At 62.6% G+C, this 21,572-nt stretch overlaps 1 protein-coding gene across 6 annotated transcripts; it reads right to left on the bottom strand.

Moving 5' to 3' along the window:
* Positions 1 to 46: 46 nt before the first annotated feature.
* SCRIB (scribble planar cell polarity protein) lies at positions 47 to 21,567 on the bottom strand. 6 transcript variants are annotated; one of them, XM_074316503.1, is made up of 38 exons: positions 20,843 to 21,567; positions 19,539 to 19,656; positions 19,354 to 19,432; positions 19,173 to 19,262; positions 19,023 to 19,079; positions 18,858 to 18,921; positions 18,693 to 18,767; positions 18,481 to 18,625; positions 18,121 to 18,239; positions 17,792 to 17,991; positions 17,545 to 17,711; positions 17,317 to 17,447; positions 17,101 to 17,223; positions 16,234 to 16,401; positions 15,457 to 15,795; positions 14,720 to 14,764; positions 14,136 to 14,225; positions 13,580 to 13,657; positions 12,614 to 12,931; positions 12,455 to 12,535; positions 12,121 to 12,375; positions 11,720 to 11,830; positions 11,334 to 11,627; positions 11,046 to 11,234; positions 4,729 to 4,839; positions 4,598 to 4,645; positions 4,299 to 4,373; positions 2,967 to 3,029; positions 2,350 to 2,433; positions 2,115 to 2,222; positions 1,836 to 1,995; positions 1,609 to 1,744; positions 1,325 to 1,510; positions 1,099 to 1,241; positions 984 to 1,021; positions 783 to 857; positions 513 to 564; positions 47 to 427 (listed from the first exon to the last, which is right to left on the bottom strand). In XM_074316503.1, the coding sequence occupies exons 1-38, from the start codon at positions 20,999 to 21,001 to the stop codon at positions 282 to 284; spliced, it is 4,920 nt and encodes a 1,639-aa protein (XP_074172604.1). In that variant the 5' UTR covers positions 21,002 to 21,567; the 3' UTR covers positions 47 to 281. The 6 variants fall into 6 exon arrangements, with proteins under 6 accessions (XP_074172604.1, XP_074172603.1, XP_074172607.1 ...); XM_074316502.1 differs by having other exon boundaries at positions 14,720 to 14,782; positions 20,843 to 21,565; XM_074316506.1 differs by lacking the exon at positions 2,350 to 2,433 and having other exon boundaries at positions 14,720 to 14,782.
* Positions 21,568 to 21,572: the final 5 nt, after the last annotated feature.

Raw genomic sequence — 21,572 nt, 5'->3', positions numbered from 1 at the left:
GGGGGTTGGAGTGGGCGTTGGTGGGTGGACACAGTTGGGCGGAAGGTAAAATGTAGTCAATTTTATTCTCCTTAAACCACAAAATAGAGTCTTTGGTTGTACAAACATCACTAGTTACAGTCTTGCCAAGAGGTCCTGGCTGATGGCGGGCAGTTAGTCAGCAGCCAGAACTCCTGAGGGTTTCTTTAAAATGCTAACACCCATGTTAAAAGACTTGGGGCAAGGGTGGTGTTGGAGCTGGCAGGGCCCCCACCCCAAGTCCAGGGGAGGTACCCGACCCTCTAGGAGGGCACCGGGCCCAGGCCGCGGCGCCCTGGCCGCATCGGGCGGCGGCTGCTGCACAGTGTCACCTCCTCCGGGCCCATGGCATCTGGGGAGGGCCTACCCAGAAGCACCATGGCCACCTCTCCGTCCTCCTCCTGCAGACCTGGCAGGCAGAGGCAGGGGGGAGAGAGTGAGGTAATGGGGGCCAAGCTCCCTGGGCGCACCCTGGGTCTGGCCTAGCAACTCACCGGGACTGGGGGACGGTTCCAAGGACCTCAGCTCCTCAACAAAATCCGGGGACTGTGGTGGAGAGAAAGGCGGGGTCAGCGCTCCACCCAGACCTGCCCGAGATCACCCATGTGAGCGTGGGTGGGGAGGCCCCACCCCAAGGAACAGGTCTAGCCCCAGAAAGACAGGGCAGGTGCTGGAGGAGGGGACAGGGCTGGGAGACAGGTGCAGGTGGAAAGGCGCAGGAGCTGCGCGGGCTGGCCTGCGCCAAGGCAGGCAGGGCCCGGTACCTGCAGGTCATAGACAGGTCTGGAAGAGGGGAGGGCTGCGAACACCCTGTAGTCGAACTTCCTCCCAGACAAGGCCTTGAAAGGACAGCGTGAGGGGAGAGAGGCAGAGAGTGGAGAAGAAGAGTGGGATGGGGTGCAGTCTGGATCCCCGCCTCCACGCCGTGGGGAGGGGTGTAAGGAAGGGAGGCAGCTGGTTCTCACCAGGCGTCCCGGGGAGGTGCTGCTCTGGGGGCCGAGGTCTGGGGAGACAAGAAGTGGGCATTGGGAGAGGTCCACACTGCAGGCCAAGCCCCCTGCCCCGTTTGGACATACAGACCTTCCAAGGGGGTGGGTGATGGGGTGGGCGCGGGTGAGGGGGCCTCAGCCAGTCGCTCCAAGGGCCCACGCTTGCTACGGCCCTCCTGGGACTTGCTGAGGACCATCTGTGCGCGGAGAGCGTCCTGCTCCAGAGACTTCATCCTGTGAAAGAGCGGGAGGCGGGGCTGGGTGGGGCGCCAGGGGCGGATGGGTGGGGCGCCAAGGGCGGGGCGCCAAGGCCTCACCTGGCTGCCCTCCACAGCGCGCGCTTCTCAGCCTCCAGGGCCCGGCGTTCGGCTGGGGACAGGGCCCGCTCCGGCACAGGAAGCTCGGGGCTCTGCACACGCAACCGTTCCTGATGGCGCCGCTCAGCTTTGGCCGTCCGCACCGGCGCGCTACTTCCCAGGATCGGAGGGGACGCAGGACCGAGCCTGGGCCAGGGGACAGGACAGGAGGGCCAGGTGGGCGGGACGCCGGCGGGAGGGGCACGCCTGGGACACGCTAGTGCCGGCCCTGTCACCCGTCTCACCCTGTGGCAGGGCCAGGGCCGGCCCAGGATGGCTCCTCCTCGGGCTCCTCGCTGTCGGGGGCCTCCCCATCCAGGGAGAGCCCCGTGTCCACCACCTCCCGCAGCATCTGCGCCCTCTTCTGCTGCAGCTTTCGGGCTGGGGGTGGGGTGGGGCGGGTGGGTGATGTAGGTTAGTCCCCGGCCTGGCTCGTCTCACCGCCCGCCCACCGTTCAAGCCATCCCCTCACCTTCCTCTTCCTGCATCTTCCGCAGATCATCAGCACCCACCAGCGACACGCGCTTGGGGGGACCCTCGGCCTGGGGCACCCGCACCTCCAACTCAAAGTACTTCTGCCGCTCACGGAAGGACAGCTGCTCCGGGGAGGCAGTGGGCCCAGGCGTGGGAAGCTGCGGGCAGTGGGATGGGATCCGAGACCTGGGCACCAGGAGCCATGTCCCTCCTGGGGCATGCCCACACGCCCCGCAGGCCAGGCACATGCAGCAGGGACAGAGCGGCCACCACCTACCTGGGCAGTCGTGTCCTGGGGTGGGTGCGGGTCAGGCACAGCAGCGAAAGTCCTGTAGGCCCGCTTCACATCGGAGGGCAGCTCATCAGGGGAAGGTGGAGAGGGGGGCTGAGGGGTGAGGCTCTCCTGAGCTGTGCTGGGACAGCTGTCCTGGCTGCAGCCACTACCCACCCCACAGCTGTTCCCGCAGCCAACTGCCTCCGACCCCCCAACCCCCAAGGTTCAGGGCACTCACAGAGCAGGCACCACCTCTGCCCCTGGGGGCCGGGGAGCCCCTTGGCCAGGCCTGAGCCAGTGGCTGGATCACCCCAGGTTTTGTCTGCAAAGGGCAGGAGCAGGGGCCAGAGGGATGGATTAGGGGTTCAGGTAAGGGGTGGAGGGATGGTGGGAAAAGACAGAGAGATGGAGCCAAGGTGGGCGGTGGGGTGGGTGCCCAGGGCGTGGGGCCAACACTCACCCATCTGCTCAGAAGGGGCAGAGGCCAGGAGCTGAGCTCCAAGTGGGCAGTGCTGGTGCCTACCCCCACCCTACAGTGCCTGGCCTTCCCACGCGGCAGAACCAGGGAGCCTTGGCAGGCAGGGGTGGAGTGTGTGGGAGGGCCAAAGCAGACTCACACACAAGAGGACAGGCAGGGGTGAGGCAGCGAGATAGTGGGAGAGGAGGCCCTGACCGCCCAGGGGAGCCACAGGGAGCTCACCCCACCCCCACCGTCAGCTCGGGCCAGGAAGATACCACGGGCTGTGCCTTCCATGGGTGGCACCTGGGAGGCGCTGTCCTGGCACCAATTCCCCAGAGAAGGCACTGCACACAAGCACCCCTGCACTGTCCCCCACCCCCACCTGGTGGACTCACCTGCTGGTAACCAGGGGAGCAAGGGGCCTCAGCCATGTTCCCTCCAGCTGCCCCGGACGAGACCTGGAGGAGCCAGGAGGAGTCGGGCAGTGGGTGGGGTGAGGGTCGGGCAGGGCTGGGGCCCTAGCAGGAGTTGGGGATGGGATGCTTGCCTTGGCAGCACAGAGGCTGGTCCTCAGATCCCTGACCTGACCACAGCCCAAGGGACGTCCCCAGACGGGCCAGTACCAAGGGTTCCTCCCCAAAGGCCACAGCCTGGAATCCCTCAGGCTCTTGCCCTACCCCCACAACACGGGGGGTCAAGAGGTAGGCCTGGAGTGCACTGGGCTTCTGACCCCCTGCCCCACGTGTCTGTCTGTGGCAGTGGGCAATCTGGAACTTCATAGAAGAAATGGAAACAGACAGACCACGATAAGACCAGACAGAATAAGAGCTGGGGGGTGGGGGGCAGGGGGCTCTTGGAGCCCCAGGCTGAGGCCCCGTGCGCTTTCCTACAGCTACCGCCTGAGTCTCAAAGGTACGAAGCCAGGGACGCCCTGACTCCCGCAGCTATGCCTAGTTTGGACAGAGAATACGGGACCCCCACCCCTCCTGGGGCTTCCTGGCTAAGGAAGGGTCTGCTCAGAAGCTCCTGAGCTGGCTCCCTCTGCCCCTCACTGCCTCCCTACTCCTGAAACCCTCACCCAGAGCAGCCTCCCCCCTGCTCAGAAGTGCTAGCACCTGGTGCCCAGCTCCCCCACCACCACTCACGTCCCTGTGGGGTCTCCCAGTGGCGGCTGGCCGGGCACAGCCTCTGGGAGGCTATTTATACCTCTTGGGGGAGGAATGAGGACTGAACGTCAGTCCTGCCCCACTCCCACCCCCTAGCCCAGCTGCTGGCGCTGGGCCTCTCCCCCCGACCCTGGTCTCCATGGCTCCTCACAGCTGCTCCCGCCCGTTCTCCCCATGGCAGCTCATGCCCCATCCCACCAGCACCCCGATGGCTCTGGTGGCCTCCAGCTGTCTCTGCCCACTCCGAGCCCTCTGGGACCCCTCACCCAGTGAAGGTAAGGCAAGGAACGGGGCTGAGGCCAGGGCTGTCTCAGGAGCCAGTCCCTCCTCCCTACCCCTGGTCCTCAGCTATAAGGAGGGGACATTGGCACCTGCCTCATGGCCTGGGTGAAGGGGACGAGCCCCACGCTAAGTGGGGAGGTGGAGCTGCAGCTTGGTAACCCAGGACCCTGCGGTGCCCACCCACAGGCTCTGTCCTGGGGGCCTCAGGTGAAGGAAGGGACAGGACTGACAAATAGGTAGGCAGAGGCCGGCCCACCAGCGTGAGTCAGGGACACTGACCCTCTGCACGCTGCCAGTGCTGGGCATGGTGGCCAGGGCGCGGCAGTCCAGCTGCAGGCTGTCTGGGCTCCGGCCCTAGAGAGCAGAGAGGACACAGTGCTGTGAGGAGGTATGTCTGACCTGCGTGAGGCCGGCAGCTCTGAGAAGTGTGGACTGGGCTCTGGGACAAGGCCGGCCACTACCCTTTCGGCTGCGTCCCCCCTGGCACTGCCCAGCAGGGAGGAGCCGCCAGAGCTCAGCACCAGGGGCCAGTGCACAGAGGAGCCCAGTTCGCAGGGCAGTGATGGCCCAACACTCACCGCGGCCTCCGGTCCCCACTGCAGGGTCTGTCCAGGCAGCTCTTTGTCCTGTGAGCAGAGCAGACACCGGTCAGGGACCTACGGCCTCCGGCTCCCTGGCCCTGGGGCTGCCGGCCGCCCGCGGTTCTGACCTTGCCGGGGCCTTCGGGGCTCAACTCCCGGTCGATGGAAGAGATACTTTCCAGGCTGTTACGGCGGCCCAGGCCTGCCGCAAAGGGGTTGGCGATGACGCCCGGGGACACCTGAGGGGGACAGCGAGCTAAGGGTGGGGTTCCTGGCCTCCAAATCACCTCCAGGGGCAAGCTGACCCGGCCAGGATCCACCAGGGACCACACGGCTAAGGCATTGTGTCACCGTCCTGTGACATGGGGTAGCTGCAGGTCACGTCTACACATCATGGGCACACAGCACGTTTGGACCGTGGCAGTGCACACTCACCAGGGAACAAAAGAAGGATAAACCAAGATGCGGGGGGCAGCCTGGCGACACAGCGCGCCTCTGGAGTCTGACACAAAGGGCAACTCAAGAGAAATGCCAGTGGGCTCGGGACCACAACCAGAAGGCATTCCGTCGCCCATCCAAGCCAGAAGTAGCGCCCAGAGGGTGACAACGCGTGGTCTGGCCAGAGATGGGTTTTGGTCGGGCTGTGGGTAAACACAGGTGGACAGAAACATGGGGACAGCTCACTTCCAACCCCACGAGGGACAAAAGGGGCCACTCAGCCTCAACCAACAGAAGGAACCAGAAGGGGAAGGGGTGGTACGGTGACATAGTGGCACAGGAGACCCCTGATCGTGAACGAGGGATGCCATCAGTGTGGGCTGAAACACCCCAGCTAAAGCGATGGTTAAAAACCCAACTGGAGTGATAACCACAGGGCCGGGCAGAATCCAGCCACATGGAAAGCAAGAGGAGACGGTCCCAGAAGAGAAAGAAGCTGGGATTCAAGGCTGCGAGCTTCCAGCAGGCAGAGGGACACTGTTACAACAGAAGCTGGCATTTCTGAGGCTGACACAATGATTATAAAATGTCGGCGCTGAACAAGTGGGCTGGTGACGACGGAAAGCAAAGACCACCAGAAATGTGAGAGTTGGGGGCTTAAATAGGATTCCAGTTCCGATGAAACGGGATTCAACAACGAAGCTCAGGAACTCACCTCTCGACGTCCAGAATAACTGAGTCAAAGCCAGCGCGCCCAAGAGGCAGGGCCCCAGGCTGGGGAGGACGTGGCTCACAGAAGCCTGAGTGACAGGGATGACGCCTGGGGTCTCACGTCATAGGTCACTTGAGTACAGAAGGGCTGACCAGGGGTGGATGTGCACGCACGCTTTTCAGTCACAGGGACAGTCGGATGTAAGTGTGCACACTCACGCGTGACCACAGCCACTGAGCATATGACACGACACCCCCATGGCTCTGGGCACAGCCAGGGCCCAAATCTGGGCTTCTAAATACCCCTGTCCACTAAAAGGAACTAGTGCTCCTTAGAGAAATGTGACTCTGGGGCTGGTGGGCAAGTAGCAGATGAGCACAGGACACCTGGCTGTGCCAGGAAGTAAGGTGCTCAAAGGCAAGGGGTTGTGTGGAGGGGCCAGAGCCACCTGGAAGCCAATTCTGGGACAACCTGAGCACTAAAACCAACAGCGACACTGCCCGTGACCTACGGAATAAAATGGGAGCCGGCGAGTCTGCACGAAGGGCACACGGATGACGCATAACCTCGGGGAAGGGAAGCCTCCGCTCACAGAAGCACACCAACCGGTGTGTAAGGAGTGATGGGAGACAGAGCGAGATGGCAGCCACCGCGGTGCTGACGTCACCCTCCCACGGGGACTGAGCTGGTGGGTGAAACTCAGATGAAGAATGGGGCATTCAGACACCTCAGCGACCTCCCCACACAATGCTTATTAATTCCAAAGGGGCAAGAGCCGCTTTGCAGTGGGGAAACCTGACGATACCACCGTGGGGCACCATCAGTAATGGGACCAACCGCCATCCGGGCGTCCTGGCAGGAGGCCCGGAGAAGACAGTCACTTCCATGAGAATCCTGCCAAAAATGCACCCACTGAAACTTCAGAAAAACACACAAGGTAAGTTCTATGCAGTGACGGCCTGTGCTCATCAGAAAATCAAGATCAGTGTCAGGGGACATGGAGCGGCCGCGAGCGGCCACCTGGCATGCCCGGGGCCGCGCCCTCTGCTGCAATGGTGAGGCGCTACAGGGGCCTGCGACGGCTCCCTGATGGTTCTTGCCGCTTTTCTCCACGTTTAAAAATATTGTACACGTTGGCTTATATTTTTCAAGAAGAAATCATGGCAGTATAAACCGAGACTCTCACAGGTGGAGCTTATGGGGGCAGGAGATGGAGGTCAGCGTCCTCCGTGGCTGTGGGGCCCTGTGAAGGCGCACACTTATGAGACACTGAGTGTGTGGTCATCGCTAAAAACTGAAAACAATAACCCCAACTAGATGTCAAGGTGGCAGCATAACAATACGAGGCATTATTTCAAGGGACTTAAAAACACAGGATCTGAGTGCATATCCTAGCTGGATAACAAAATCGTAAGGACACAAAAAAATCTTAAACTGCTCTCAATGTCTTGATATCAGTAATAACGTGAGCACTGAATTTTGAAATGAAGTCATTATGGTAACGGTATTTAAAAACTTTCAGTGTGAGAAAAAGAGATAAATATAAAACCAAAAACGTTAGTAAAAAACCTGTAACATTAAATATGAATTGAAAATAACAGTACAAACTCATGATTTTTTTCTTTCTAGAAACACCCACTCCCCAGGCTCCACGTACAGAGGCCCAGAAGCCACGAGCACTGCCCCCGCCAGCACAGGGCGCACCGCTCCCAGCAGGCTCCTCCCAAAAACGCCGAATCCAAGGCTGGGACAGAACGTGCAGACAGCTGGTCACATCAGAGAGCAAGGACACCATGGAATGCCAGGCATCACTGACAGGGACACAGAAGGCCCACCCGGGAACACTGAGAGCACAGACACGATGGACACCGACCCACCGTCCACACTGAAACAAGGCCAGAGCACCAGCAGCCGTCTTGGGAGGTGTCCAGGGCACCAGCTTGTTGTTCAGAAAGTGGACACATGAAAGGATCCTGCATTTATTACGCTTTTCCTATAAAATCTTGTTTCAGGATAAAAAAAGGAGCTGATGGAGAAAATCCCTTCTGCAGAAAAATTAAAAGCAACAGCTACAGAAGGAGCACCTAACGCATCGTCCTTAGAGCAGAAACCAAGGAAATACTGAAAGAGGAGGGGAGTCTTGACCAAAACCCAGAACTGGCTCTTTGACGAGGCTGTTGAAACATGTTAAACGTTGGCCAGTGTGACTGGGAGGAACCGGTAGAAATACGGGCTCAAGAAGGGACATGTGTAGGGGACAAGGAGCAGGAGAGCGTCCCTCCCCTTGTCCCAAACAGTGATGCTGAGGACTGGAGTGTCAGCCTCCTGGACGACAGTCGCGGGCTGTCTCGTGTCCCACCCCCAGGAACCCTGATGCGACTCTTCCGCTGTGCAGATGAGGAGCCAAGCCCCTCGTGAGGGCCCCCGAGTTGCAGCCACCGCAGAACAAGCGCAGGCAAGGTCTGAGGCAGTGCCACCCCACCCACCACTGGGGGGGGACATGGCCAGTGCGCAGGTGACACTAAGATTGGTTTGCAGAGTCAAAACAAAGTCAGGGAGACTGTTGGCAAACCCTGATTGCTACAGGGGTCGGTTAACACAGATGAGTTGAGTTGATGAAAAATGGGTGGGGGTCAAGACAGATGAGCGCCTGCCCCGTCGTGCCCCTGAGGCACGGGCTCCAGGCGGCCAAGAGGAGGGGCCAGCATGGAAACCTTGCTCCTTCTTTGTAGCACCCACATGCTGGCCGGCTGGAGAAAGCTTGTGGGCTGGAACCCAGCCCACTCGGCACAGGCCAGGACTCGAGAAAATACCCACTTGACAACAATTCTCACAGATTATAAACAGAAGCAACCCCCTCAATTTAAAACATGTTGTAAAAGAAAGTAGAGCAAAAATTGAACTACAAGATGGGATGGCCCCTTAAAGTCACATGAGGCAAGACTACCGGCACCACCACAAGGGGCAGCAGAGGGAACAGGAGGGCCTGAAAGGGACAGAGACCCACAGGGCCGCTCAGGCTCAGGCCGCAGGGCTCCGCTAGGAGCTGAAACAAAACCACCGACCAGAATTAACAAGGGAACACGAGCAGCCCGTGAAAGTACGGGCTGGGCCCCTCATGGCGAAAGCTCCAAACTCAGAGCTGCCCAAGTCCCACTCCTTTAGTTAGGAGACTCCACAGGTTCACTTGGAAGAAAAAGCACGTGAAAACAGACTGAAGCTTTTCAGAAGGAACAAAAAGGGGTGACCTGACCGACGAGGTGTCATCACACACCATAAAGTGACAGCTTGGCGGGACCACATCCAGCACGGCCTGGGTCACACCGACACACAGGGACTCACATGGGACCCACGAGCACCAGTGGGGGAATGACGGTCGGCTCAGACTGCTGGGACGCATACCCACTTGCTTGAAAAGCAATTCCAGTGGATTACAGAGCTGTTTTTAAAAACAAAACTGCACAACTACTAGAAGAAAGTACAGTGGTACCTCGGTTTTCAAACGTCTCTGTTGACAAGCATTTCGGTTTACGAACGCCATAAATATTATGGATCTATGGTATCATTAGATAGTAAAATTCATGGTAAATTTGCAGTTTTAGGGGTTGATTTTAAAGCTCTGGAATGGATTAATCCATTTTGCATTACTTTCTATGGAGAAACCGTGCCTCAGTTTTCGAACGTTTCAGAACTCAAGCGGTCTTCCAGAATGGCTTACGTTCGAAAACCGAGGTACCACTGTATAGGACAGTGTTTTCGCCTTCTTGCAGTGAAGTTTTCATAAGCATAAACCAAAATTAGAAGTCATAAAGGAAAAGATGAGAAGACTTAATTCATAAAAAAATTTAAGTTTCTGTAACTCCAAAGACACAATTCTTAAAAAAGCATGTGACAAAAACATTTGCAATGCATGTAAGAAAACATGGACACAGGATATAAAAGAGTAATGGCACATGTGATTAAAGCAGACGTAGCCCAGGCAAAAGACACAGTGACGATGGCACCGCCGGCCAGGCCCTGGAGGCAGGAGTCCGCGCCACCGGACAGGAGCGGTAGGCAGGGCTCTTCCCACAGAAACAGCCCCAAAGGCACAGCTGGGCCCCGAGCTTGCTGGCTGGCGCACTGGGACACTGGAGAGGACAGGCACACAGCAACACTGGGAACGACTGGCAGAAGCAGTAAGTGAATGGGCCACCACCAGAAGAGCCACAGTGAGGACTGTGTGGCCCCCTGGAACTCGGGGACACACTACCCTTTTCAGGACGTTTGAACCCATCACCACGAAGCCACATGTATTCTCTCTCTTTGAATAAAAAAAAGCTTTTAAAATAGTAAACTTACTAAGAGACTTTAAAATAAGTAAACACAAGCCAAACCCCTTGCAGGGACCACGTGGCCCAGGACTTAGGACCTATGAGCAGTTCTTCCCCAGAAACCACCAGAGTGAGAACGCAGGAAGGCGGGGCAGCATGGTCTCCAGCCCCGTGTCCAGCCCTGGAGTGAAGGACACAAGTACCAACCCCACTCCCCTTCAGAAGACACACATGGGACGAGCAGCCACCCCTGCAGGCACAGGGTGGCAGGTGTCACATCCCAAAGGTCCACTGCAGATGGGCGAACCCAAGGTGACCACCCGTCCCATAGGTCCTGCCAGCAAGGACGCCCTTAAGGCAGGGCTGAGTGAGCTGTAGGTGGACGAGCCCCATCACTTACGCTGAGGCATGCCAGGGACAGTGCTAGAGAAGAAGAGAATGAGACAGCATGACCCCCGAGCAGAAGGGAAGCCAAAGGTAGAGGCCTGGCTTGCCCAGGACATGGGCCAGGCCCGGTGGCAGGCCTCCGGAGCCCAGTCGTGGTCCTGGCAGCTGACACTTCGTCCAGGGCGCTGGGAGGGAGGCAGCTAGGTCCCCCACGTGCCCCACCTGGCTGCCGCTTGCGGAAAGGAGATGTGGGCTGAGCAGGACTGTGCCTGGGTAAGCTGCGTGGGTCCGCATCCTGTCCTGGCCTAGTAGTCACACTCTCTAGGTGTTGCCCACCTGCAGGCAGGCGGCTGGTTCAACCTCTTCTAGGACCACGCATGCCACCTGTTCCCGTGCCTCATCCGACCTGGGCCAGGGCCTGCGCACCATGAGCAGGTGGTCCAGACCGTGGCCTGGCATGGCCGTGACCCACAGCTCCCCCCTCGGTGGGGTCGCAATGGCTGAGCCTCCCAGGCTCGGGGGCCAAGGATCAGCTGTGCAGGCCCACAGGGGTCGGCTCACTAGGACCCCTGTAGCCGGTGCTGGGGGCACTGACCTCGGAGGCAGGGCTGGTGCTGGTGTCAAAGCCGTCGCACACGAGCACGGTGAGGGTGTCGCCTGCGCCGCGCAGCAGCTGCACGGCCTCGCCATGCGTGAGCCCCAGCAGGCTCTGCTGGTTCACCTCCAGCAGCCGCAGCCCCACACGCAGGCGGCCATCGCGCCCGGCTGCCCCCGTAGGGCTCACCTGCAGGGACACGAGGCCCCGCAGTGAGGACCCGCCTGCACTGGGCCCCTTCTCCACCCCACTGGCTGGTGGGCAGGCCCGGCTGGCCACAGCCCTCACCTTGGAGATGAAGATGCCCTCGTCAGTGGGGTCGCAGGGGTTGCCCGCGTGGCCCTTGGCGCCCCCGCGGATGCTGATGCCCAGCTTCTCTCCAGGGGCCTTCTGGATGCAGAGCTCCCGCATGCCCGGGGGCGCCGGGTCCCTGCGCACCAGCAGGAGCAGCTCTAGGCAGGGCCGCAGCAGGGCGCTGACTGCCTCCTGGTGTGTGGCACCCCGCAGGTCCTGCCCATTCACAGCCAGGATGCGGTCCCCGACCCGAAGGCCGCTGCGCGCAGCCAGGCCCCGAGGGAGCACCTGTGGGGGAGGGCAGGGTTCAGTGGGCGGGGCCTTGGGGCCCCACACCTGGGTGGGCCTGCTTGCAGAGGCTCCCGCAGGGCCCCCTCTACCTTGGAGATGAACACGCCAGGCTCCTGGACTCCAAACGGGTGGCTGGAGTGGTCAGAGCCCCCGACGATGCTGAGCCCCAGAGGGCCCCCAGCTCTTGGCAGGCAGATCTCCTAGGGACACGAAAAGGCTTGCGGGACTGGTTGGAACAAGCCTGTCAGCAGCAAAGGGGCACTTCTCCAGTCGGAGGGCGTGTGGGCCCAGGGTGGCTGCAGCCATGTCATCAGGGGTGGGGGTGTCCCTACTGGCCGCCGCAGGGAGGCTGTGCTAGGTGCACAGGGGAGCATGGGGAAGGAACCTGTACTAGGGAACAGAGCCCCGGAGTCCTGGGGCTTGAGCACCTGCTTCCTCTCCTGAAGCTATATGGATATGGGGGGGCAGGCCGGAAGGGCTGGGATCTTACCTCCACTGGATACGGCCCCTCTAGGGTGGCGGCCAGCAGGCTGGGGGCAAGCCTCAATGGCCCGGGATCCCCAGGGGCAGCAGTGACCACAGGGATGGCGGCAGCAGCAGGGGGTGGGGGGGAGTGTGGTGGGGGACTAGGGGAAGGGGGTGCCCCAGCCTCCCGCTCCAGCAGCAGGGCGATGGTGGGGGAGGTGGCGGTCAGCAGGGAGACGGCGTGGTCGTGCCTGGCCTCAGTCATGTCCACCCCGTTAATCTGCAAGAGTGCGGCCGGTCAGTGGCTCTGCAGGGCTCTGCAGGCGGGGCAGCTGGCAGGTCCCGTGCCCCCCACTCACCGAGAGGACGCGGTCGCCGACTTGCAGAGTGCCGGCCCGGTGGGCAGCGCCCCCCTCAGCGATGCGGGAGATGAAGATGCCCTGTGGGGAGAGGGGCAGGGAGGTGAGTGGAACAGTAGCGCGGCTGGGGGTTACCACAGGCTGCCCCTGCCCGCTTACCCCATCGCCAGCACGGTAGGGCGTGGAGCCTTTCCCTCCAGCAATGCTGAAGCCCAGGCCCTTCTCGCTGCGCACCAGGCAGGCCACATGGCGCTGTCGGAGGGGCCCGGGGGTCTCGGGAAGGGGCAGGCGCAGGCCACCAAGCCGCCGTTCCCGCGGGCTGTAGTCATCCTCAGGCCGCAGAGGCGTGACAGTGACCGCGTTCTCGGGCTCCACCATGCGCTCCCGCCATAGTCGCATGTGCACGGTGGCACCCGCCCCCCTCAGTGCCTCCACAGCCTGGTGGTGCTCAGCGTCCTGCAAGGCCACCCCGTTCACCTGCAGACAGCAGCATGCGTCAGAGCAGGCCACGACCACGAAGCCTCCGTAAACAGCCCGCCAGGGATGGGAGAGCAGGGAACAGGACACAGGGCTCCTGAGGGGCTCTGCCTGTGGGTCCCGCCCCCGTCTGCAACCCCAGGGCCAGGACACAAGGTACCTGAAGGGAGCAGGTGGCACCCCTCAAACTGATCCACACCCAAGTCCCCTGTCCTGGAGACGCCCTGCCCCCTGCCCCTCAGCTGAGCAGCCCCACAGCCCAGGACACCTGAGGTTACTAGGGTCTCTGCCCGCAGTAGCGTCAGGCCCACCTGGACAAACACCCACAAGCTCCCGACGTACCTGCCAGGGTTCAGTGGCTGGGTGCCCAGACAGGAGCTCCGGGGCAGGAGTCAAACCCCCAGCCCAGACCCACTAGAGGTCCGACTGCCTCCTAGCCAGCCCCCAGGAGCAGCACCCCCAGTGGCCTCTGCTCCAGGTACCTGCCCAGATGGGGGTCTCTGCCTTGGGGGCTGGCAAGGGGCCTCCTGAACCTCAGGCTCATGGGCTCCACACCTCGCCTGGGGTCCAGTGCTCGGGGCCCCCATCTACTGCAGGGGAGGCAGCCGAGTGCCGACAGCGGGAATAGTGGCCGGGTTGCTGACTCACCTCGAGGAGCTTGTCGCCCACTCGGACACCAGCCCGGGCTGCGGGGCCTTCCTCAGACACCCGAGAGATGAATATGCCCTAGAGGGTGAGCGGGAGCTGAGCCCGAGGGCACCAGCACACCTGGGGGCCCCTGTGCAGGCCCAGCAGCCCTAGACCCAGGGAGTGGGGAGGCGCAGTGGGCCTGGGCAGTCAGGGGCAGGACTCGGGCCACTGCGGGTCCACATGCCAGGGAGCTAGAGGGCATAGGACAACCGCCAGAAACGGTCTTCAACTCAAACCCAGGAGAGGCAACGAGGCTGCAGGCAGGGCTGCCCTCTGGGGCACCCTCAAACACCAAGCTCCCACCCAAGTTCAAGTCCAGTCCTAGCAATAGTCAGCGCGTGAGGAGGGTGGGACCCAGGACTCAGGGTCTGAGCGCGAGTGAGTATCCTGGGGTAGGGAGCCAGGTTCGAGGGAAACACCACACATGAAGCTGAGGTCTGAAGGTGCCACAGAAAGCCTCACAGAAAATGGCAGAGGTGCTGGGAGAGGGTGGCCAGCGGCAATAGCTCCTCACCTCATCATCCCCCTTGTAGGGGGTGGAGCCCTTGCCACCTGCGATGCTGATGCCCAGGCCCCCTGTCTGCCGCACGATGGTAAGCATCAGCTGCAAACAGAACAGACACGTGGTGTGGCTGCTATGGGCCCAGCAGGGATGAGGGAGGGCCCAGTGCTCTCCAGTAACACTTCTGCCAGGACCAGCTCGGGTGTGACAGAAGAGCTGCAGGAGGCGGGCATCACTGGGCAGAGTGCAGCGGCCCAGAGCTCAAGGGGGTGCAGCCCAGAAGAGGTGCCCGCCTATGGGTGACGAGGCCCAAGGCCCTGCTAACAGGGTGGAGAGGCGGGTAATGCCCCAGCACCCCTGCCAAGACCAGCCGCCCTGCCTAGAGGCCAGCACTGTCCCCTTCCCTTTGTACCAGAGGGTCAGCAGGTCCCTCGGGGACATGGTGGCCCCAGGCCCCCAACTCTAAGGCAGCAGGCAGGAGCTCTGGTGGGAGGGGTCTGCACAGGAGCAAGGGAGTAGGTGATAGGAGAGCCCGCAGCCCGCGAAGCGCGGCTAGCAGCCGGGGGCGCAGAGCAGAGCAGTGAGCGAGTACAGACCTCTTCCTCCTCAATGCGAGCGGGCTCTATCAGCAGGTTATTGGCCTGGTCAAACGACACCCCCTGTTAGGACAGGACCAGCGAGGGGCATGCAGGTGAGCCGCCACCTCGCCCGGCCCACTGCCAGCAGAAAGGAAAGACCACACCAAGCTCCCGCAGCCTGAGCACCGGCCCCTCGTCCCCTCCAGTCTAGGCATGTGACTGCTGCCGTCACCAACCCTCCACACAGGGCCGGCTCGGCTGGTCGGGGGGGGCCCCACCATCCAGACCCCCGCAACTGTCACGGCATCACACCCATGCTCAGGTAAGAACCACCAAAGTGTCAGACACATAGGGGTGATGTGGGGAACAGGGTGTCCTCCGGGAGCAGGTAGGACCCCCGTGTGGGCCCATGAGGGCCACCTGAGGGCCAGGGAAAGCCCAGCCCTGAGGAAGGTCTGAAAAAGCAGAAGAGACTGGGCAGCAAGAGGGTGGTAGCCAGTCCCCCAAGATGGGGCTGCAAGGCCAGCAGAAGCCCCTGGGTCCAGCCCCTGGGGGTTGGTGGAGTTAGCAGCCCTTCAGGACAAGGTGTTAGCAGCCCTCCATTGCCAGCCAGTGTTAAGACACAGGCCAGACCTGCCATGAGTGGGTCCAGAGATCGACACCCACACAGGCCTGGAGGCTTAGCGAGGGACAGCGCTGACGCAGCGTGAAGGCTGGGGTGGCCTAGACCAGGCGGGTGACGGGGTGAGACGCACCTTGACAGAGGGTGCAGAGGCCACGGCCTCCTCCTCGTCTTCCTCGTCCTCCTCGTCCTCTGCCCGAGGAGCCCAGGGAGTGTGCGGGCCGTTGTGCCAGCCCCCAGGCCCTGCCAAGCCCTGGCCGTCTGGCTGTGTTCCCTGCAGCAGGGCCACCACGGCCTCAGGCTGGGGCAGCTTGGAGACCTTGAAGTGCTTCTTGTAGTGGGGCGTGTCCTTGCGGATGAGCCGCTGCCTCCCCATAGGCAGGGGCCAGGGGGCCTCCAGGGGCCCCTCCTCACTGTCACCATCTTCCCCTGGAGGCAGCAGCAGCGTGTCCTCTGCGAAGCGCACTGTGGGCTGCGAGGGGCTGAGCATGAGGGCACAGGCCCTGCCCAACCCCAGGGGCGCCTGCCGAGCAGGAGGCTACCGACAGGGGCTCCCTGCTGCTCGAAGGGCAAGGTGTGGGAGTGCCTGGCGAGGGGCACAAAACCGCTCAGCTCTGAGAAGGCCGGGGGCCAGGACCCGTCCCACCCACGCACAGTACTCGGAGCAGCCCCGTGCTGGTAACACCATCAGGACTGGGGACACAGTGATGAACGTGGGAGGGCCTCAACCACGTGCAGCCTGGCTGTGGGACAGAGACCCTACCACCCACCCACTCCACCCCTGCCTGGGCCCCAGCTCAGCTCCAGACGGGAGTGGCCCACCTGCACACCTGCTTGGGGGGGGGAAAGGGGAGGGGCAGGGGTGAACGGCCCCCACGTCTGGGCCAGTGGCCTCTCAGGCCGGCCTCACCTCCTCATAGGTCTCCTCTGTGGCCTCCTCCGGGGCAGCCAGTGTGGCGTCCTGCTGGCTCAGCGCTTCTGCCTCGGCCGGCAGGACCTCGGGCTCGGCCTGGGAGGCTGTGCTGGTGGACAGGCGTGAGTCCTCACTCAGGCCAGACTCGGCGCTCAGCCTCTTGTCCTGCGGAGGGGTCAGATGGCAGGTCAGGACGCCCACCACCCCTGGGCTTCCTGCTGCCCGCCCGGCCGCCCAGGCCCTTCAGAAAGGGGTGGGGTCTGTGCTCAGGCCTCAGCCTCTTTGTCCCGGTGTAAACAGAGCCACAGCGCTTCGGCCCAGCCACTCAAAAGTCTTTCTGAAAATGTCAGAAAAACAGAGATGGAAGTTCCCAAGAGTACACCAGCCTGAGGAAGACCAGGTGGCCCTGACGTGAGCACAACTAGCTAAACAGGCCATGCACTGCAGACCCAGGCCCAGTCGTGTCCGCCAGGTACCAAGTGCCCTGCTGCACCCCAGGGGCCCTGAAGCTTCCCCTGTTGCTGAAAGCTTCTGAACGAGCAGAGTTGGGCCTGCCTGGCTTTAGCCCCAGCCAGCTTCACAGAAGCTGGTAACGCCCACGCCAGCTGGGTGGACAGCTGAGGAACACACCAGCTCACAGGCCCAGAACCCTGCCCCTGTGCTACCAAGGGCACAACCGCCTCTAGGTTCTCCCACGCTCCTGCCCCAGCACCCGTCACCCAACGCAGCCCTGCCCTGCATGAGAACACAGGAAGCTGGGCCCTGTGCCCACCCAAGGCCCTCAGAGCCCCACACACAGGGCTCCTGAGAGGGGAAAGGCTGCGGGGCTAGGGTCCCCCCTGCACCCACATGCCCCACAGGCACCTCCTCCAAGGGTGAGGGAGGCCGGGGGGTGGGCCTGCAGGAGGCTTCGTTCCGTCGCTCTTCCACACCCCTCTTCATCACCTTGAGCTCGCTGGGGTGAGGTGTGGCCCGACGCTGCAGGCCCTGCAGTGGGCACAGGGGTGAGGGGTGGGCAGGCAAGGGTCAGGTAGGGGTGGTAAGGAGGCGACCCGCCCAGGGACCCCACCCCCCCCATACCGGCTTCTCCGCAGCAGCCTCCTCGGCATCCTCGTCGCCCGCAGGGGCCCCCAGGAACTTGATGACGCTGACTCGGCTGAGTGGGGCATCACTCCAGCTCTCCGAAGGGCTGCTTCGCTGCTCGGGGTCCTCTGCGGGACAGCTCGTCAGGCCTTGGCAGGGCCCGAGACCACGCCCACCCTGGGCCACGCCCACCCTGGGCCACGCCCCCAGCTGACAGCAACCTACCGAGGCTGGGCGGGGGCTGCTGGGGCAGCAGGTAGCAGGTGAGCACCTTCTCGCCAGTCTGGGCATCGTCCTCGGTCTGGAACCGGAGCATGGGCTGCGCCTGGTTCTCCGCCAGCCACAGGGCCTTGAGGTTGAGGTGCGTGAGTGCAAACGGTAGACTCTGCAGCCTGGGGGCCGGCGGGCACGGTCAGCTCAGTGGGGCCAGTGGCACGTCAGCTCAAGGAGGCTGGCAGGGCAGTGCACTTACCGGTTTCCGGCTACATCCAGCACATGCAGCTCAGCTGTGTGGGCGAGTTCAGGCGGCAGAACGGCCAGGCGGTTATCCCTCAAGGAGAGGACGCTGAGCGCCACACAGCCCCCAATCTCGGGCGGCAGCACCTCCAGGCGGTTCCGGTCCACATTGAGGTTGGTCAGCTTGCTCAGCTTCCCCAGGGAGCGGGGCAGGGCCTGGCCGGGGGGAGGGAGGGTCAGAGGTCGGCGGAAGCTGGATGGAGGTACGCAGGAGACGACAGCCCCTTGGGGCCGTCTCTGCCTCGCAACCCCCAGCAGCGCTGGGACCCTCAGGCCTGGACCTACCGTCAGCAGGTTCTCAGTGAGGATCAACTCAGACAGGTTCTCACAATCCCCAATGGCCTCAGTCACCTCACACAGGCGGTTCTGGTCCACCTTCAGGATGGACAGCTGCTTCAGCTGGCCTGGTATTGGGGTGACATGGCGAAAGGGCTGAGTGGGGTGAAGGGCTGGCTGCCCCTCGCCCTGCCTACCCTCGGATCTGCGCCCATCCTGCTGGCAACTGGCCTGGCCATGCCCACTGCTCCTTCACGCTTTACTCCTCAGCTCTCAAAATGAGCTGCCAGCCCTGCCTCCGTACCCCACCTCAACTGCAGCCTGACCCCTCCTCAGGGATACCGGCCCAGCAGCTGGGCCAGTACTGACCGATGCCGTCAGGAAGCCGCTGCAGCAGGTTCTGAGACAGCAGCAGGTCAGTGAGCAGCACCAGCCCCCCAAGCTCCGCGGGCAGTGCTTCCAGCCGGTTTTCTGACACATCCAGGCATACCAGCCGCCGCAGGTTCCCGAGCTCCTGAGGGTGGGCACAGAGGGTCAGGGCACTGCAGGGCAGGAAGTGGGGCGGTCACACCCTCACTCACCGGAGGCAGTGTCGACAGCTGGTTCCGGTCTAGCCACAGCTCACGCAGGTTGGGGAGAGCCCCCAGAGTGTCAGGCTGCAAGAACAGAATGGACAGAGTGACAGCCAAGGTTCACCTGCCCTTCCTGGCCCTGCCCTGCCCACGATGGCCCCGCCCTCTCCGCACCAGCACTTCCAGGTCATTGCCTCCCAGATCCAGCTGTTCCAGCTTGACCAGGAAAGACAGGGACCTGCACGGGAAACAGAGCAAGTTTCGTTTCGGCCTCACAGCCCAAAGCCCCAGGACTGCAGCCTCAGCTAGCTGCTGGCGGGGGCGCCTGAGCCCACTCACGCAGGCAGCGACTTGAGCAGGTTCTCCCGGAGCTCCAGGGTCACCAGGTTGGCGAGGCTGCAAGAAAGACCAGGGTGGGTCATGAGAGAGGCAGGGGCGGCAGGGAAAGGGGCAGGAGCAGGGCTGAGCCAGACCCCCCAGGACACTCACTTGCCCACGTCCCCGGGTAGAGTTTGCAAGGACACGTCATTCAGGGCGAGGTGGGCCAGGCTGCGCAGCTGGGTAAAGCCTTCAGGGAGCCTACGCCAGAGAAAGGGGGGCCTCAGGCTCCAGGCCAGGGCTTCAGGACCTGCCACACCCCACTACCACCCCCACCGTGGCCACCACCCACCTGGACAAGGGGTTCCCACTGAAGTCGGCAATCTCCAGGGCCTTGCAGAACTTGATGCTCTCAGGAATCTCAGGGATGTCTGTGACAAGAGGAGTCACTATGGAGAGAGGCCCATAGCCTCTAGGAGCTCCAAGTCCTTCCTGCCACCCCCAGGCTCCGCCCCAGACCCGCCCCGGGCTCCACACCGTTCCGGGACACATCCAGCTCCACCAGCTGCATGAAGTTAGCCACCTCGGGGGGCAACCGCTGGATCTCGTTGTCACTCAGGCCCAGTTTGCGCAGGTTCAGCAGCCGAAAGAAGGGCTGTGGGCAGGGGTAGGGTCATGGGGGCAAGCCTGCAGCAGAGGGCCCTCCAGAATAGACCCAAGTTCACAGGTCATGGGTCCCCTGAGCCTGTCTGCTCCAGGCCACAGAGGAACCCGGGGTCCTGCCACATCACCCCTCTGCTGCAAGAAAAGCAAGGAGGGAACAATGTGCACACACACCTCACTATACCTGAATCCCTGACTGTCAGCTCCAGGTCCCTTCGTGTCCCCTCAGGTGAGTTCCCTGTTGCCATCTTGCCACAGGGTTGGCCGCAGGTGCTCAAATCTTAGCTAAGTTCCCTTCTCCTGACTTGGTGAGTCCCTGTTCCCTGCTCTGTAAGTTCTCTCAGGACTCCACCCACCACCTGAATCGCCTCTACCCCCCCACTTAGCAGGTGAACCCTCCAGGGTGGTTTCTGCTACTGCACCCCAACAACCAGCCAGCCCCAGGTCTGTGGCAAGACTTTGACAATCACAAAAAAAGTAATGAAAACAACAAAGCGCCACAGATGTATGTGGTGTTGTCTGCACAGGCCGCAGGCCATGTGTGGGGCTGGGAGAAGACGACGACACAGCCCTGGCGTCCTCCAAGTCCAGAGCGCAGCCACACCCTTTACGGTGGCATGCAGCCCTCACTTAGCACCTTGTTTCCAAAAAGGAAATCCTTTTGTGACTTGCTTCCTTTAGCCTCCTCTCTACAGGGACCTTAGAAGAAGGAAAGCAAACTGACCCAAAGGAACAGCACGAGATGGACAGAATGCGGACCAGTCAGGGACAAGCACCTTGGGGCGAGAGGGGCTCCCCTACCCACCCCAGCACCCAGGAGGAAGAGGAAAGCAGTTCAGAGAGAAGGCTGGGCTTCCACCTCCAGGGCAGCTCAGTAAGTTTGTTTTAACTACTGGCCAGGTTCACCTTCCACCCTGACCTCCCCCACAGCGGTCAGTTTGCGGCTCCTCCTCTAAGCTGTGACCATCCCCACCCCCAAGCAGGCAGCTGATGACCATGGCCACCTGGTGCCGGTGATGGGTGAGGAGGGTGGGGCTGGCCTGGGTGGGGCTCTGGCCAGTAAGAACCAGCAGGGCCGGCTGGAGGTGCCCCGCCCGGGCCAGGCCTGCCTAGGACTCGGACGAGCGGGCAGGCCGACTGGCCGACAGGGGCGAGTGCTGGGCCGGGCGGCCGCTCACCTTGGGCAGCTCGCGCAGCTGGTTGGCGTCGAGGAGTAACTCCTCCAGGCTGCGGCTGTAGCGGTAGATCTCCTCCGGCACGGCCTGCAGCGAGCAGTGTCGCTTGTCCACCGACTCCACGTGCCGGTTGCAGCGCCACAGCGGGATGCACTTGAGCATGGTGCGGGCGGGCAGGCGCGCGGCGCGGACTCAGGCTCAGGCTCGGGCTGCGGGAGGGGGGCGGGGCTCGGCCCGCATGAGCGCCCGGGCGGCCGCGACCGGGAGGGAGGGGCGGGGGGCGGCCCGGGCCGCGGCGGCGCTGGGCCCGGCCCGCGCTCGGAACGCTAGGAACGCTCGGACCGCGGCGGCCTGGGCGGGGGGCGCGGCCCGGCCGGCACTCAGACTCTCAGAAGGTGGCGGAGGCGGCGGCGGTCCCTCATCCCGCCCGCTCGCTCGCCCCGGCCCGCCTGCTCATCCGCTGCTGTGCCGCAGCCGGAACCGCCGCCGCTGCCCGCCGACTGCCCCGCCGACAACCGCCGGCCGCCGCGCAGCCCGCCGGGAAGCCGAGGCCCGCCCTCGCCACCGGGACTACAATGCCCACAAAGCCGCGCGGCGCCGGAACCCCCGAGGACCCGTAGGTTTTGCGCATAGCCTGCTGGGAAGCTCGACTCCCGCTCTCCGCGCGAGGCACGGCGGGACCTGAAGTCCGTGCGAGGTCCGAGTTCCGGTGTCTCCATGGTGCACGGGCCCG

The sequence above is a fragment of the Rhinolophus sinicus genome, linkage group LG12, assembly GCF_036562045.2.
Source record: "Rhinolophus sinicus isolate RSC01 linkage group LG12, ASM3656204v1, whole genome shotgun sequence".
Taxonomy (NCBI): Eukaryota; Metazoa; Chordata; class Mammalia; order Chiroptera; family Rhinolophidae; genus Rhinolophus; species Rhinolophus sinicus.
Note: the sequence above shows the minus strand (reverse complement) of the source record. Positions and strands in the feature narration are given on the sequence as shown.